The 16720-nt window shown below is 44.8% G+C and overlaps 1 protein-coding gene across 1 annotated transcript in view; it reads left to right on the top strand.

Annotated features, from left to right (window-relative positions):
- The window catches only part of LOC118380151 (stAR-related lipid transfer protein 13-like), a 65649-nt gene that overhangs the window by 38488 nt on the left and 10441 nt on the right, over window positions 1-16720 (top strand). Inside the window, 1 exon segment of the mRNA XM_052457490.1 lies at window positions 15900-16014. Coding sequence (XP_052313450.1) covers window positions 15900-16014 — 115 coding nt within the window.

Genomic DNA, 16720 nt, shown 5'->3' with positions numbered 1-16720 from the left:
GGGGGTTTAGTTCTAACGGCTGGGGGTTTAGTTCTAACGGCTGGGGGTTTAGTTCTAACGGCTGGGGGTTTAGTTCTAACGGGATGGGGTTTAGTTCTAACGGGATGGGGTTTAGTTTGAACTGATGGGGTTTAGTTCTAACAGATGGGGTTTAGTTCTAACAGATGGGGGTTTAGTTCTAACAGATGGGGATTTAGTTCTAACGGATGGGGGTTTAGTTCTAACAGATGGGGTTTAGTTCTAACAGATGGGGGTTTAGTTCTAACAGATGGGGGTTTAGTTCTAACAGATGGGGGTTTAGTTCTAACAGATGGGGGTTTAGTTCTAACAGATGGGGGTTTAGTTCTAACAACTGGGGTGTAGTTCTAACAGATGGGGGTTTAGTTCTAACAGATGGGGGTTTAGTTCTAACAGATGGGGGTTTAGTTCTAACAGATGGGTTTAGTTCTAACAGATGGGGATTTAGTTCTAACAGATGGGGTGTAGTTCTAACGGATGGGGGTTTCGTTCTAACGGATGTGGGTTTAGTTCTAACGGATGGGGGTTTAGTTCTAACGGATGGGGGTTTAGTTCTAACGGATGGGGTTTAGTTCTAACGGCTGGGGGTTTAGTTCTAACGGCTGGGGTTTAGTTCTAACGGATGGGGGTTTAGTTCTAACGGCTGGGGGTTTAGTTCTAACGGCTGGGGGTTTAGTTCTAACGGCTGGGGGTTTAGTTCTAACGGCTGGGGGTTTAGTTCTAACGGATGGGGGTTTAGTTCTAACGGGATGGGGTTTAGTTTGAACTGATGGGGTTTAGTTCTAACAGATGGGGTTTAGTTCTAACAGATGGGGTTTAGTTCTAACAGATGGGGGTTTAGTTCTAACAGATGGGGGTTTAGTTCTAACAGATGGGGGTTTAGTTCTAACAGATGGGGGTTTAGTTCTAACAACTGGGGTGTAGTTCTAACAGATGGGGGTTTAGTTCTAACAGATGGGGGTTTAGTTCTAACAGATGGGGGTTTAGTTCTAACAGATGGGGGTTTAGTTCTAACAGATGGGGGTTTAGTTCTAACAGATGGGGGTTTAGTTCTAACAGATGGGTTTAGTTCTAACAGATGGGGATTTAGTTCTAACAGATGGGGTGTAGTTCTAACGGATGGGGGTTTAGTTCTAACGGATGTGGGTTTAGTTCTAACGGATGGGGGTTTAGTTCTAACGGATGGGGTTTAGTTCTAACGGCTGGGGGTTTAGTTCTAACGGCTGGGGTTTAGTTCTAACGGCTGGGGGTTTAGTTCTAACGGCTGGGGTTTAGTTCTAACGGCTGGGGGTTTAGTTCTAACGGCTGGGGGTTTAGTTCTAACGGCTGGGGGTTTAGTTCTAACGGCTGGGGGTTTAGTTCTAACGGCTGGGGGTTTAGTTCTAACGGATGGGGGTTTAGTTCTAACGGGTTGGGGTTTAGTTCTAACGGATGGGGGTTAGTTCTAACTGATGGGGTTTAGTTCTAACGGATGGGGTGTAGTTCTAACGGATGGGGGTTTAGTTCTAACGGATGGGGGTTTAGTTCTAACGGCTGGGGGTTTAGTTCTAACGGCTGGGGGTTTAGTTCTAACGGCTGGGGGTTTAGTTCTAACGGCTGGGGGTTTAGTTCTAACGGATGGGGTTTAGTTCTAACGGGATGGGGTTTAGTTTGAACTGATGGGGTTTAGTTCTAACGGATGGGGGTAGTTCTAACGGATGGGGGTTTTTCTAACGGATGTGGGTTTAGTTCTAACGGATGGGGGTTTAGTTCTAACGGATGGGGGTTTAGTTCTAACGGATGGGGGTTTAGTTCTAACGGCTGGGGGTTTAGTTCTAACGGCTGGGGGTTTAGTTCTAACGGGTGGGGGTTTAGTTCTAACGGCTGGGGGTTTAGTTCTAACGGGATGGGGTTTAGTTCTAACAGATGGGGTTTAGTTTGAACTGATGGGGTTTAGTTCTAACAGATGGGGTTTAGTTCTAACAGATGGGTTTAGTTCTAACAGATGGGGATTTAGTTCTAACAGATGGGGTTTAGTTCTAACAGATGGGGGTTTAGTTCTAACAGATGGGGGTTTAGTTCTAACAGATGGGGGTTTAGTTCTAACAGATGGGGGTTTAGTTCTAACAGATGGGGGTTTAGTTCTAACAGATGGGGTTTAGTTCTAACAGATGGGGGTTTAGTTCTAACAGATGGGGGTTTAGTTCTAACAGATGGGGTTTAGTTCTAACAGATGGGTTTAGTTCTAACAGATGGGGATTTAGTTCTAACAGATGGGGTTTAGTTCTAACGGATGGGGGTTTCGTTCTAACGGATGGGGTTTAGTTCTAACGGATGGGGGTTTAGTTCTAACGGATGGGGTTTAGTTCTAACGGATGGGGTTTAGTTCTAACGGATGGGGTTTAGTTCTAACGGCTGGGGGTTTAGTTCTAACGGCTGGGGTTTAGTTCTAACGGCTGGGGGTTTAGTTCTAACAGCTGGGGTTTAGTTCTAACGGATGGGGTTTAGTTCTAACAGATGGGGTTTAGTTTGAACTGATGGGGTTTAGTTCTAACAGATGGGGTTTAGTTCTAACAGATGGGGTTTAGTTCTAACAGATGGGGTTTAGTTCTAACAGATGGGGTTTAGTTCTAACAGATGGGGGTTTAGTTCTAACAGATGGGGGTTTAGTTCTAACAATGGGGTGTAGTTCTAACAGATGGGGGTTTAGTTCTAACAGATGGGGGTTTAGTTCTAACAGATGGGGGTTTAGTTCTAACAGATGGGGGTTTAGTTCTAACAGATGGGGATTTAGTTCTAACAGATGGGGTGTAGTTCTAACAGATGGGGGTTTAGTTCTAACGGATGGGGTTTAGTTCTAACGGATGGGGTTTAGTTCTAACGGATGGGGGTTTAGTTCTAACGGCTGGGGGTTTAGTTCTAACGGCTGGGGGTTTAGTTCTAACGGCTGGGGGTTTAGTTCTAACGGCTGGGGGTTTAGTTCTAACGGCTGGGGGTTTAGTTCTAACGGCTGGGGGTTTAGTTCTAACGGATGGGGGTTTAGTTCTAACGGATGGGGGTTTAGTTCTAACGGCTGGGGTTTAGTTCTAACGGATGGGGGTTTAGTTCTAACGGCTGGGGGTTTAGTTCTAATGGATGTGGGTTTAGTTCTAACGGATGGGGGTTAGTTCTAACTGATGGGGGGTTAGTTCTAACTAATGGGGTGTAGTTCTAACAGATGGGGTGTAGTTCTAACAGATGGGGGTTTAGTTCTAACAGATGGGGGTTTCGTTCTAACGGATGTGGGTTTAGTTCTAACAGCTGGGGGTCTAACCGATGGGGGTTTAGTTCTAACAGATGGGGGTTTAGTTCTAACAGATGGGGGTTTAGTTCTAACAGATGGGGGTTTAGTTCTAACAGATGGGGGTTTAGTTCTAACAGATGGGGGTTTAGTTCTAACGGATGGGGGTTTAGTTCTAACAGATGGGGTTTAGTTTTAACCGATGGGGTTTAGTTCTAACAGGTGGGGATTTAGTTCTAACAGATGGGGTGTAGTTCTAACGGATGGGGGTTTAGTTCTAACGAATGTGGGTTTAGTTCTAACGGATGGGGGTTTAGTTCTAACGGATGGGGGTTTAGTTCTAACGGATGGGGGTTTAGTTCTAACGGATGGGGTTTAGTTCTAACGGATGGGGGTTTAGTTCTAACGGCTGGGGGTTTAGTTCTAACGGCTGGGGGTTTAGTTCTAACGGCTGGGGGTTTAGTTCTAACGGCTGGGGGTTTAGTTCTAACGGATGGGGGTTTAGTTCTAACGGGATGGGGTTTAGTTTGAACTGATGGGGTTTAGTTCTAACAGATGGGGTTTAGTTCTAACAGATGGGGTTAGTTCTAACAGATGGGGATTTAGTTCTAACAGATGGGGTGTAGTTCTAACGGATGGGGGTTTCGTTCTAACAGATGGGGGTTTAGTTCTAACAGATGGGGGTTTAGTTCTAACAGATGGGGGTTTAGTTCTAACAGATGGGGGTTTAGTTCTAACAGATGGGGGTTTAGTTCTAACAGATGGGGGTTTAGTTCTAACAACTGGGGTTTAGTTCTAACAGATGGGGGTTTAGTTCTAACAGATGGGGGTTTAGTTCTAACAGATGGGGGTTTAGTTCTAACAGATGGGGTGTAGTTCTAACAGATGGGGGTTTAGTTCTAACAGATGGGGGTTTAGTTCTAACAGATGGGGGTTTAGTTCTAACAGATGGGGGTTTAGTTCTAACAGATGGGGGTTTAGTTCTAACAACTGGGGTGTAGTTCTAACAGATGGGGTTTAGTTTGAACTGATGGGGTTTAGTTCTAACAGATGGGGTTTAGTTCTAACAGATGGGGTTTAGTTCTAACAGATGGGTTTAGTTCTAACAGATGGGGATTTAGTTCTAACAGATGGGGTGTAGTTCTAACAGATGGGGGTTTAGTTCTAACAGATGGGGGTTTAGTTCTAACAGATGGGGGTTTAGTTCTAACAGATGGGGGTTTAGTTCTAACAACTGGGGTGTAGTTCTAACAGATGGGGGTTTAGTTCTAACAGATGGGTTTAGTTCTAACAGATGGGGATTTAGTTCTAACAGATGGGGTGTAGTTCTAACGGATGGGGGTTTTGTTCTAACAGATGGGGTGTAGTTCTAACAGATGGGGGTTTAGTTCTAACGGATGGGGGTTTAGTTCTAACGGATGGGGGTTTAGTTCTAACGGCTGGGGGTTTAGTTCTAACGGCTGGGGGTTTAGTTCTAACGGCTGGGGGTTTAGTTCTAACGGCTGGGGTTTAGTTCTAACGGATGGGGGTTTAGTTCTAACAGGATGGGGTTTAGTTTGAACTGATGGGGTTTAGTTCTAACAGATGGGGTTTAGTTCTAACAGATGGGGTTTAGTTCTAACAGATGGGGTTTAGTTCTAACAGATGGGGGTTTAGTTCTAACAGATGGGGATTTAGTTCTAACAGATGGGGTGTAGTTCTAACGGATGGGGGTTTCGTTCTAACGGATGTGGGTTTAGTTCTAACGGATGGGGTTTAGTTCTAACGGATGGGGGTTTAGTTCTAACGGCTGGGGGTTTAGTTCTAACGGCTGGGGGTTTAGTTCTAACGGCTGGGGGTTTAGTTCTAACGGCTGGGGGTTTAGTTCTAACGGATGGGGGTTTAGTTCTAACGGGATGGGGTTTAGTTTGAACTGATGGGGTTTAGTTCTAACAGATGGGGTTTAGTTCTAACAGATGGGGTTTTTAGTTCTAACAGATGGGGGTTTAGTTCTAACAGATGGGGGTTTAGTTCTAACAACTGGGGTGTAGTTCTAACAGATGGGGGTTTAGTTCTAACGGATGTGGGTTTAGTTCTAACGGATGGGGGTTTAGTTCTAACGGATGGGGTTTAGTTCTAACGGATGGGGTTTAGTTCTAACGGCTGGGGGTTTAGTTCTAACGGCTGGGGTTTAGTTCTAACGGCTGGGGGTTTAGTTCTAACGGCTGGGTGTTTAGTTCTAACGGCTGGGGGTTTAGTTCTAACGGATGGGGGTTTAGTTCTAACGGGAGGGGGTTTAGTTCTAACGGATGGGGGTTAGTTCTAACTGATGGGGTTTAGTTCTAACGGATGGGGGTTTAGTTCTAACAGATGGGTTTAGTTCTAACAGATGGGGGTTTAGTTCTAACGGATGGGGTTTAGTTCTAACGGCTGGGGGTTTAGTTCTAACGGCTGGGGGTTTAGTTCTAACGGCTGGGGGTTTAGTTCTGACGGCTGGGGGTTTAGTTCTAATGGATGGGGGTTTAGTTCTAACGGATGGGGGTTAGTTCTAACTGATGGGGGGTTAGTTCTAACTAATGGGGTGTAGTTCTAACAGATGGGGTGTAGTTCTAACAGATGGGGGTTTAGTTCTAACAGATGGGGGTTTCGTTCTAACGGATGTGGGTTTAGTTCTAACGGATGGGGGTTTAGTTCTAACGGATGGGGGTTTAGTTCTAACTGATGGGGGTTTAGTTCTAACTGATGGTGGTTTAGTTCTAACAGATGGGGTTTAGTTTGAACTGATGGGGTTTAGTTTGAACTGATGGGGTTTAGTTCTAACAGATGGGGTTTAGTTCAAACAGATGGGGTTTAGTTCTAACAGATGGGGGTTTAGTTCTAACAGATGGGGGTTTAGTTCTAACAGATGGGGGTTTAGTTCTAACAGATGGGGGTTAGTTCTAACAGCTGGGGGTTTAGTTCTAACAGCTGGGGTTTAGTTCTAACAGATGGGGGTTTAGTTCTAACAGATGGGGGTTTAGTTCTAACAGATGGGGGTTTAGTTCTAACAGATGGGGGTTTAGTTCTAACAGATGGGGGTTTAGTTCTAACAGATGGGGGTTTAGTTCTAACAGATGGGGGTTTAGTTCTAACAGATGGGTTTAGTTCTAACAGGTGGGGATTTAGTTCTAACAGGTGGGGATTTAGTTCTAACGGATGGGGGTTTCGTTCTAACGGATGGGGGTTTCGTTCTAACGGATGGGGGTTTCGTTCTAACGGATGGGGGTTTAGTTCTAACGGATGGGGGTTTAGTTCTAACGGCTGGGGGTTTAGTTCTAACGGCTGGGGGTTTAGTTCTAACGGCTGGGGGTTTAGTTCTAACGGCTGGGGGTTTAGTTCTAACGGATGGGGGTTTAGTTCTAACGGATGGGGGTTTAGTTCTAACGGGATGGGGTTTAGTTCTAACGGGATGGGGTTTAGTTTGAACTGATGGGGTTTAGTTCTAACAGATGGGGTTTAGTTCTAACAGATGGGGTTTAGTTCTAACAGATGGGTTTAGTTCTAACAGATGGGGATTTAGTTCTAACAGATGGGGTGTAGTTCTAACAGATGGGGGTTTAGTTCTAACAGATGGGGGTTTAGTTCTAACAGATGGGGGTTTAGTTCTAACAGATGGGGGTTTAGTTCTAACAGATGGGGGTTTAGTTCTAACAACTGGGGTGTAGTTCTAACAGATGGGGGTTTAGTTCTAACAGATGGGGGTTTAGTTCTAACAGATGGGTTTAGTTCTAACAGATGGGGATTTAGTTCTAACAGATGGGGTGTAGTTCTAACGGATGGGGGTTTCGTTCTAACGGATGTGGGTTTAGTTCTAACGGATGGGGGTTTAGTTCTAACGGATGGGGGTTTAGTTCTAACGGATGGGGGTTTAGTTCTAACGGCTGGGGGTTTAGTTCTAACGGCTGGGGGTTTAGTTCTAACGGCTGGGGGTTTAGTTCTAACGGCTGGGGGTTTAGTTCTAACGGATGGGGGTTTAGTTCTAACAGGATGGGGTTTAGTTTGAACTGATGGGGTTTAGTTCTAACAGATGGGGTTTAGTTCTAACAGATGGGGTTTAGTTCTAACAGATGGGGGTTTAGTTCTAACAGATGGGGGTTTAGTTCTAACAGATGGGGGTTTAGTTCTAACAGATGGGGGTTTAGTTCTAACAGATGGGGGTTTAGTTCTAACAACTGGGGTGTAGTTCTAACAGATGGGGGTTTAGTTCTAACAGATGGGGGTTTAGTTCTAACAGATGGGGGTTTAGTTCTAACAGATGGGTTTAGTTCTAACAGATGGGGATTTAGTTCTAACAGATGGGGTGTAGTTCTAACGGATGGGGGTTTAGTTCTAACGGATGGGGTTTAGTTCTAACGGATGGGGGTTTAGTTCTAACGGATGGGGGTTTAGTTCTAACGGATGGGGGTTTAGTTCTAACGGATGGGGGTTTAGTTCTAACGGCTGGGGGTTTAGTTCTAACGGCTGGGGGTTTAGTTCTAACGGCTGGGGGTTTAGTTCTAACGGCTGGGGGTTTAGTTCTAACGGCTGGGGGTTTAGTTCTAACGGATGGGGGTTTAGTTCTAACGGGAGGGGGTTTAGTTCTAACAGATGGGGTTTAGTTCTAACAGATGGGGGTTTAGTTCTAACAGATGGGGTTTAGTTCTAACAGATGGGGGTTTAGTTCTAACAGATGGGGGTTTAGTTCTAACAGATGGGGGTTTAGTTCTAACAGATGGGGGTTTAGTTCTAACAAATGGGGGTTTAGTTCTAACAGATGGGGGTTTAGTTCTAACAACTGGGGTGTAGTTCTAACAGATGGGGGTTTAGTTCTAACAGATGGGGTTTAGTTCTAACAGATGGGGGTTTAGTTCTAACAGATGGGGGTTTAGCTCTAACAGATGGGGGTTTAGTTCTAACAGATGGGGGTTTAGTTCTAACAGATGGGGTTTAGTTCTAACAGATGGGGTGTAGTTCTAACAGATGGGGGTTTCGTTCTAACAGATGGGGGTTTAGTTCTAACAGATGGGGTGTAGTTCTAACGGATGGGGGTTTCGTTCTAACGGATGGGGGTTTGGTTCTAACGGATGTGGGTTTAGTTCTAACGGATGGGGGTTTAGTTCTAACGGATGGGGTTTAGTTCTAACGGATGGGGGTTAGTTCTAACGGATGGGGGTTTAGTTCTAACTGATGGGGGTTTAGTTCTAACTGATGGTGGTTTAGTTCTAACGGATGGGAGTTTAGTTCTAACGGATGGGGGTTTAGTTCTAACGGATGGGGGTTTAGTTCTAACGGATGGGGTTTAGTTCTAACTGATGGGGGTTTAGTTCTAACTGATGGGGGTTTAGTTCTAACGGATGGTGGTTTAGTTCTAACTGATGGGGGTTTAGTTCTAACTGATGGGGGTTTAGTTCTAACGGATGGGGGTTTAGTTCTAACGGATGGGGGTTTAGTTCTAACGGATGGGGGTTTAGTTCTAACGGATGGGGGTTTAGTTCTAACGGATGGGGGTTCAGTTCTAACGGATGGGGGTTCAGTTCTAACGGATGGGGGTTCAGTTCTAACGGATGGGGTTTAGTTCTAACAGCTGGGGGTTTAGTTCTAATGGATGGGGGTTTAGTTCTAACAGATGGGGTTTAGTTCTAATGGATGGGGGTTTAGTTCTAACGGATGGGGGTTTAGTTCTAACAAATGGGGTGTAGTTCTAACAGATGGGGGTTTAGTTCTAACAGATAGAACTAAACAGATGGGGGTTTAGTTCTAACAGATGGGGGTTTGGTTCTAACAGATGGGGGTTTAGCTCTAACAGATGGGGGTTTAGTTCTAACAGATGGGGGTTTTGTTCTAACAGATGGGTTTAGTTCTAACAGATGGGGATTTAGTTCTAACAGATGGGGTGTAGTTCTAACAGATGGGGGTTTAGTTCTAACGGATGTGGGTTTAGTTCTAACGGATGGGGGTTTAGTTCTAACGGATGGGGGTTTAGTTCTAACAGATGGGGGTTTAGTTCTAACAGATGGGGGTTTAGTTCTAACGGATGGGGGTTTAGTTCTAACGGTGTTTAGTTCTAACTGGGGGTTTAGTTCTAACGGATGGGGGTTTAGTTCTAACGGATGGGGGTTTAGTTCTAACGGATGGGGGTTTAGTTCTAACAGATGGGGGTTTAGTTCTAACAGATGGGGGTTTAGTTCTAACGGATGGGGGTTTAGTTCTAACGGATGGGGTTTAGTTCTAACGGATGGGGGTTTAGTTCTAACGGATGGGGGTTTAGTTCTAACGGATGGGGGTTTAGTTCTAACAGATGGTGGTTTAGTTCTAACAGATGGTGGTTTAGTTCTAACAGATGGTGGTTTAGTTCTAACAGATGGGGTTTAGTTTGAACTGATGGGGTTTAGTTCTAACAGATGGGGGTTTAGTTCTAACAGATGGGGGTTTAGTTCTAACAGATGGGGTTTAGTTTCAACTGATGGGGTTTAGTTCTAACAGATGGGGTTTAGTTCTAACAGATGGGGGTTTAGTTCTAACAGCTGGGGGTTTAGTTCTAACAGATGGGGGTTTAGTTCTAACAGCTGGGGGTTTAGTTCTAACAGATGGGGGGTTAGTTCTAACAGCTGGGGGTTTAGTTCTAATGGATGGGGGTTTAGTTCTAACAGGTGGTGGTTTAGTTCTAACAGATGGGGTTTAGTTTAAACTGATGGGGTTTAGTTCTAACAGATGGGGGTTTAGTTCTAACAGATGTGGGTTTAGTTCTAACAGATGGGGTTTAGTTCTAACAGATGGGGTTTAGTTCTAACAGATGGGGGTTTAGTTCTAACAGCTGGGGTTTAGTTCTAACAGCTGGGGGTTTAGTTCTAACAGATGGGGGTTTATTTCTAACAGCTGGGGGTTTAGTTCTAACAGATGGGGGGTTAGTTCTAACAGCTGGGGGGTTAGTTCTAACAGATGGGGGTTTAGTTCTAACAGATGGTGGTTTAGTTCTAACAGATGGGGTTTAGTTTGAACTGATGGGGTTTAGTTCTAACAGATGGGGTTTAGTTCTAACAGATGGGGGTTTAGTTCTAACGGATGGGGGTTTAGTTCTAACGGATGGGGAGTTAGTTCGAACGGATGGGGTTTAGTTCTAACGGATGGGGTTTAGTTCTAACGGATGGGGTTTAGTTCTAACGGATGGGGGTTTAGTTCTAACGGCTGGGGGTTTAGTTCTAACGGCTGGGGGTTTAGTTCTAACGGCTGGGGGTTTAGTTCTAACGGCTGGGGGTTTAGTTCTAACGGCTGGGGGTTTAGTTCTAACGGCTGGGGGTTTAGTTCTAACGGCTGGGGGTTTAGTTCTAACGGCTGGGGGTTTAGTTCTAACGGATGGGGGTTTAGTTCTAACGGATGGGGGTTAGTTCTAACTGATGGTGGGTTAGTTCTAACTGATGGGGTGTAGTTCTAACAGATGGGGTGTAGTTCTAACAGATGGGGTGTAGTTCTAACAGATGGGGTGTAGTTCTAACAGATGGGGGTTTCGTTCTAACTGATGGGGGTTTAGTTCTAACGGATGGGGGTTTAGTTCTAACGGATGGGGGTTTAGTTCTAACGGATGGGGGTTTAGTTCTAACGGATGGGGGTTTAGTTCTAACGGATGGGGGTTTAGTTCTAACGGATGGGGGTTTAGTTCTAACGGATGGGGGTTTAGTTCTAACGGATGGTGGTTTAGTTCTAACAGATGGGGTTTAGTTTGAACTGATGGGGTTTAGTTCTAACAGATGGGGGTTTAGTTCTAACAGATGGGGGTTTAGTTCTAACAGATGGGGTTTAGTTTGAACTGATGGGGTTTAGTTCTAACAGATGGGGTTTAGTTCTAACAGATGGGGTTTAGTTCTAACAGATGGGGGTTTAGTTCTAACAGATGGGGGTTTAGTTCTAACAGCTGTGGGTTTAGTTCTAACAGATGGGGGTTTAGTTCTAACAGATGGGGGGTTAGTTCTAACAGCTGGGGGTTTAGTTCTAACGGATGGGGGTTTAGTTCTAACAGATGGTGTTTAGTTCTAACAGATGGGGTTTAGTTCTAACAGATGGGGGTTTAGCTCTAACAGATGGGGGTTTAGTTCTAACAGATGGGGGTTTAGTTCTAACAGATGGGTTTAGTTCTAACAGATGGGGATTTAGTTCTAACAGATGGGGTGTAGTTCTAACGGATGGGGGTTTCGTTCTAACGGATGGGGGTTTGGTTCTAACGGATGTGGGTTTAGTTCTAACGGATGGGGGTTTAGTTCTAACGGATGGGGTTTAGTTCTAACGGATGGGGGTTTAGTTCTAACGGATGGGGGTTTAGTTCTAACTGATGGGGGTTTAGTTCTAACTGATGGTGGTTTAGTTCTAACGGATGGGAGTTTAGTTCTAACGGATGGGGGTTTAGTTCTAACGGATGGGGGTTTAGTTCTAACGGATGGGGTTTAGTTCTAACTGATGGGGGTTTAGTTCTAACTGATGGGGGTTTAGTTCTAACGGATGGTGGTTTAGTTCTAACTGATGGGGGTTTAGTTCTAACTGATGGGGGTTTAGTTCTAACAGATGGGGGTTTAGTTCTAACAGATGGGGTTTAGTTCTAACAGATGGGGGTTTCGTTCTAACGGATGGGGTTTTAGTTCTAACGGATGGGGGTTTAGTTCTAACGGATGGGGGTTTAGTTCTAACAGATGGGGGTTTAGTTCTAACAGATGGGGGTTTAGTTCTAACGGATGGGGGTTTAGTTCTCACGGATGTGGGTTTAGTTCTTCTAACGGATGGGGGTTTAGTTCTAAGAGATGGGGGTTTAGTTCTAACAGATGGGGGTTTAGTTCTAACGGATGGGGTTTAGTTCTAACGGATGGGGTTTAGTTCTAACGGATGGGGGTTTAGTTCTAACGGATGGGGGTTTAGTTCTAACGGATGGGGTTTAGTTCTAACAGATGGTGGTTTAGTTCTAACAGATGGTGGTTTAGTTCTAACAGATGGTTTTAGTTCTAACAGATGGGGTTTAGTTCGAACTGATGGGGTTTAGTTCTAACAGATGGGGTTTAGTTGTAACAGATGGGGTTTAGTTCTAACAGATGGGGTTTAGTTCTAACAGATGGGGTTTAGTTCTAACAGATGGGGTTTACTTCTAACAGATGGGGTTTAGTTCTAACAGATGGGGGTTTAGTTCTAACAGATGGGGGTTTAGTTCTAACAGATGGGGGTTTAGTTCTAACAGCTGGGGGTTTAGTTCTAACAGATGGGGGTTTAGTTCTAACAGATGGGGGTTAGTTCTAACAGCTGGGGGTTTAGTTCTAATGGATGGGGGTTTAGTTCTAACAGGTGGTGGTTTAGTTCTAACAGATGGGGTTTAGTTTAAACTGATGGGGTTTAGTTCTAACAGATGGGGGTTTAGTTCTAACAGATGTGGGTTTAGTTCTAACAGATGGGGGTTTAGTTCTAACAGATGGGGTTTAGTTCTAACAGATGGGGGTTTAGTTCTAACAGCTGGGGGTTTAGTTCTAACAGATGGGGGTTTAGTTCTAACAGCTGGGGGTTTAGTTCTAACAGATGGGGGTTAGTTCTAACAGCTGGGGGTTAGTTCTAACAGATGGGGGTTTAGTTCTAACAGATGGTGGTTTAGTTCTAACAGATGGGGTTTAGTTTGAACTGATGGGGTTTAGTTCTAACAGATGGGGTTTAGTTCTAACAGATGGGGGTTTAGTTCTAACGGATGGGGGTTTAGTTCTAACGGATGGGGAGTTAGTTCGAACGGATGGGGTTTAGTTCTAACGGATGGGGTTTAGTTCTAACGGATGGGGTTTAGTTCTAACGGATGGGGGTTTAGTTCTAACGGCTGGGGGTTTAGTTCTAACGGCTGGGGGTTTAGTTCTAACGGCTGGGGGTTTAGTTCTAACGGCTGGGGGTTTAGTTCTAACGGCTGGGGGTTTAGTTCTAACGGCTGGGGGTTTAGTTCTAACGGCTGGGGTTTAGTTCTAACGGCTGGGGGTTTAGTTCTAACGGTTGGGGGTTTAGTTCTAACGGATGGGGGTTAGTTCTAACTGATGGTGGGTTAGTTCTAACTGATGGGGTGTAGTTCTAACAGATGGGGTGTAGTTCTAACAGATGGGGTGTAGTTCTAACAGATGGGGTGTAGTTCTAACAGATGGGGTGTAGTTCTAACAGATGGGGGTTTCGTTCTAACGGATGGGGGTTTAGTTCTAACGGATGGGGGTTTAGTTCTAACGGATGGGGGTTTAGTTCTAACGGATGGGGGTTTAGTTCTAACAGATGGTGGTTTAGTTCTAACAGATGGTGGTTTAGTTCTAACAGATGGGGTTTAGTTTGAACTGATGGGGTTTAGTTCTAACAGATGGGGGTTTAGTTCTAACAGATGGGGGTTTAGTTCTAACAGATGGGGTTTAGTTTCAACTGATGGGGTTTAGTTCTAACAGATGGGGTTTACTTCTAACAGATGGGGTTTAGTTCTAACAGATGGGGGTTTAGTTCTAACAGATGGGGGTTTAGTTCTAACAGCTGGGGTTTAGTTCTAACAGATGGGGGTTTAGTTCTAACAGCTGGGGGTTTAGTTCTAACAGATGGGGGGTTAGTTCTAACAGCTGGGGGTTTAGTTCTAATGGATGGGGGTTTAGTTCTAACAGGTGGTGGTTTAGTTCTAACAGATGGGGTTTAGTTTAAACTGATGGGGTTTAGTTCTAACAGATGGGGGTTTAGTTCTAACAGATGTGGGTTTAGTTCTAACAGATGGGGGTTTAGTTCTAACAGATGGGGTTTAGTTCTAACAGATGGGGGTTTAGTTCTAACAGCTGGGGGTTTAGTTCTAACAGATGGGGGTTTAGTTCTAACAGCTGGGGTTTAGTTCTAACAGCTGGGGGTTTAGTTCTAACAGATGGGGGGTTAGTTCTAACAGCTGGGGGGTTAGTTCTAACAGATGGGGGTTTAGTTCTAACAGATGGTGGTTTAGTTCTAACAGATGGGGTTTAGTTTGAACTGATGGGGTTTAGTTCTAACAGATGGGGTTTAGTTCTAACAGATGGGGGTTTAGTTCTAACGGATGGGGGTTTAGTTCTAACGGATGGGGTTTTAGTTCTAACGGATGGGGGTTTAGTTCTAACGGATGGGGTTTAGTTCTAACGGATGGGGGTTTAGTTCTAACAGATGGGGTTTAGTTTGAACTGATGGGGTTTAGTTCTAACAGATGGGGGTTTAGTTCTAACAGATGGGGTTTAGTTTGAACTGATGGGGTTTAGTTCTAACAGATGGGGTTTAGTTCTAACAGATGGGGTTTAGTTCTAACAGATGGGGGTTTAGTTCTAACAGCTGGGGGTTTAGTTCTAACAGATGGGGGTTAGTTCTAACGGATGGGGGTTTAGTTCTAACGGATGGGGGTTTAGTTCTAACAGATGGTGGTTTAGTTCTAACAGATGGGGTTTAGTTTGAACTGATGGGGTTTAGTTCTAACAGATGGTGTTTAGTTCTAACGGATGGGGTTTTAGTTCTAACAGATGGGGTTTAGTTCTAACGGATGGGGGTTTAGTTCTAACGGATGGGGGTTTAGTTCTAACGGATGGGGGTTTAGTTCTAACGGATGGGGGTTTAGTTCTAACGGATGGGGGTTTATTTCTAACAGATGGGGTTTAGTTCTAACGGATGGGGGTTTAGTTCTAACGGCTGGGGGTTTAGTTCTAACGGCTGGGGGTTTAGTTCTAACGGCTGGGGGTTTAGTTCTAACGGCTGGGGGTTTAGTTCTAACGGCTGGGGGTTTAGTTCTAACGGATGGGGGTTTAGTTCTAACAGATGGGTTTAGTTCTAACGGCTGGGGGTTTAGTTCTAACGGCTGGGGGTTTAGTTCTAACGGCTGGGGGTTTAGTTCTAACGGATGGTGGTTTAGTTCTAACAGATGGGGTTTAGTTCTAACAGATGGGGTTTAGTTTGAACAGATGGGGTTTAGTTTGAACTGATGGGGTTTAGTTCTAACAGATGGGGTTTAGTTCTAACAGATCGGGGTTTAGTTCTAACAGATGGGGGTTTAGTTCTAACGGATGGGGGTTTAGTTCTAACGGATGGGGGTTTAGTTCTAACGGATGGGGGTTTAGTTCTAACGGATGGGGGTTTAGTTCTAACGGATGGGGGTTTAGTTCTAACGGATGGGGGTTTAGTTCTAACGGATGGGGTTTAGTTCTAACGGATGGGGGTTTAGTTCTAACGGATGGGGGTTTAGTTCTAACGGATGGGGGTTTAGTTCTAACGGATGGGGTTTAGTTCTAACGGATGGGGGTTTAGTTCTAACGGATGGGGGTTTAGTTCTAACAGATGGGGTTTAGTTCTAACAGATGGGGTTTAGTTCTAACAGATGGGGTTTAGTTCTAACAGATGGGGTTTAGTTCTAACAGATGGGGTTTAGTTCTAACAGATGGGGTTTAGTTCTAACAGATGGGGGTTTAGTTCTAACGAATGGGGTTTAGTTCTAACGGATGGGGGTTTAGTTTTAACAATGCATTTTCTAACAGATGGGTTTTAGTTTTGTTGGCTGCTTGTGGTACAGACCAATTGGACTCCCGTCTCATGTTTGCAGTATCACTAACTCCTCCCCTCAGTTACTTACTCCTCCCCTCCTCTCCTCCTATAGGTCCATCCAGAGGAAGTATGCTACTGGTCGGCCAGACCAGAAGGACCTTAATGAAAACCTTGCTGCCACACAGGGCCTGTCTCACATGATCACTGAGTGCCAACACCTGTTCGAGGTGAGCCTGTCTGTCTGTCTGTCTGTCTGTCCGTCCGTCCGTCCGTCCGTCCGCCCGCCCGCTGCCTTTTTCAAGAGGTTTTACAGTCCTATAGCGCCTAGCTAATACCTAGGTCAGGATTCACACAAACGACACTGTGCTGACACTGCACTGCACATTTAAAGAGCATTTCACTGACATTTGCAGAAATTGCTTCTTTTTTTTTGCTGTGGATGTCTGTTCAAGCATCTTTTAAATGACCTTTTAAAAGTCAACGGCAGTGCGCTGTCTGTCCATTGCAGTTTGTTTGAATCCTGGCCCAGATATAACCTAGTTAACCAGTTTGTTTGAATCCTGGCCCAGATATAACCTAGTTAACCAGTTTGTTTAAATCCTGGCCCAGATATAACCTAGTTAACCAGTTTGTTTAAATCCTGGCCCAGATATAACCTAGTTAACCAGTTTGTTTAAATCCTGGCCCAGATATAACCTAGTTAACCAGTTTGTTTGAATCCTGGCCCAGGTATAACCTAGTTAACCAGTGTGTTTGAATCCTGGCCCAGATATAACCTAGTTAACCAGTTTGTTTAAATCCTGGCCCAGATATAACCTAGTTAACCAGTTTGTTTGAATCCTGGCCCAGGTATAACCTAGTTAACCAGTTAGTTTGAATCCTGGCCCAGGTATAACCTAGTTAACCAGTTAGTTTGAATCCTGGCCCAGGTAT

Source organism: Oncorhynchus keta, chromosome 11 (genome assembly GCF_023373465.1).
Source record: "Oncorhynchus keta strain PuntledgeMale-10-30-2019 chromosome 11, Oket_V2, whole genome shotgun sequence".
Classification (NCBI taxonomy): Eukaryota; Metazoa; Chordata; class Actinopteri; order Salmoniformes; family Salmonidae; genus Oncorhynchus; species Oncorhynchus keta.
This window is presented reverse-complemented; position numbering and strand designations above follow the sequence as displayed.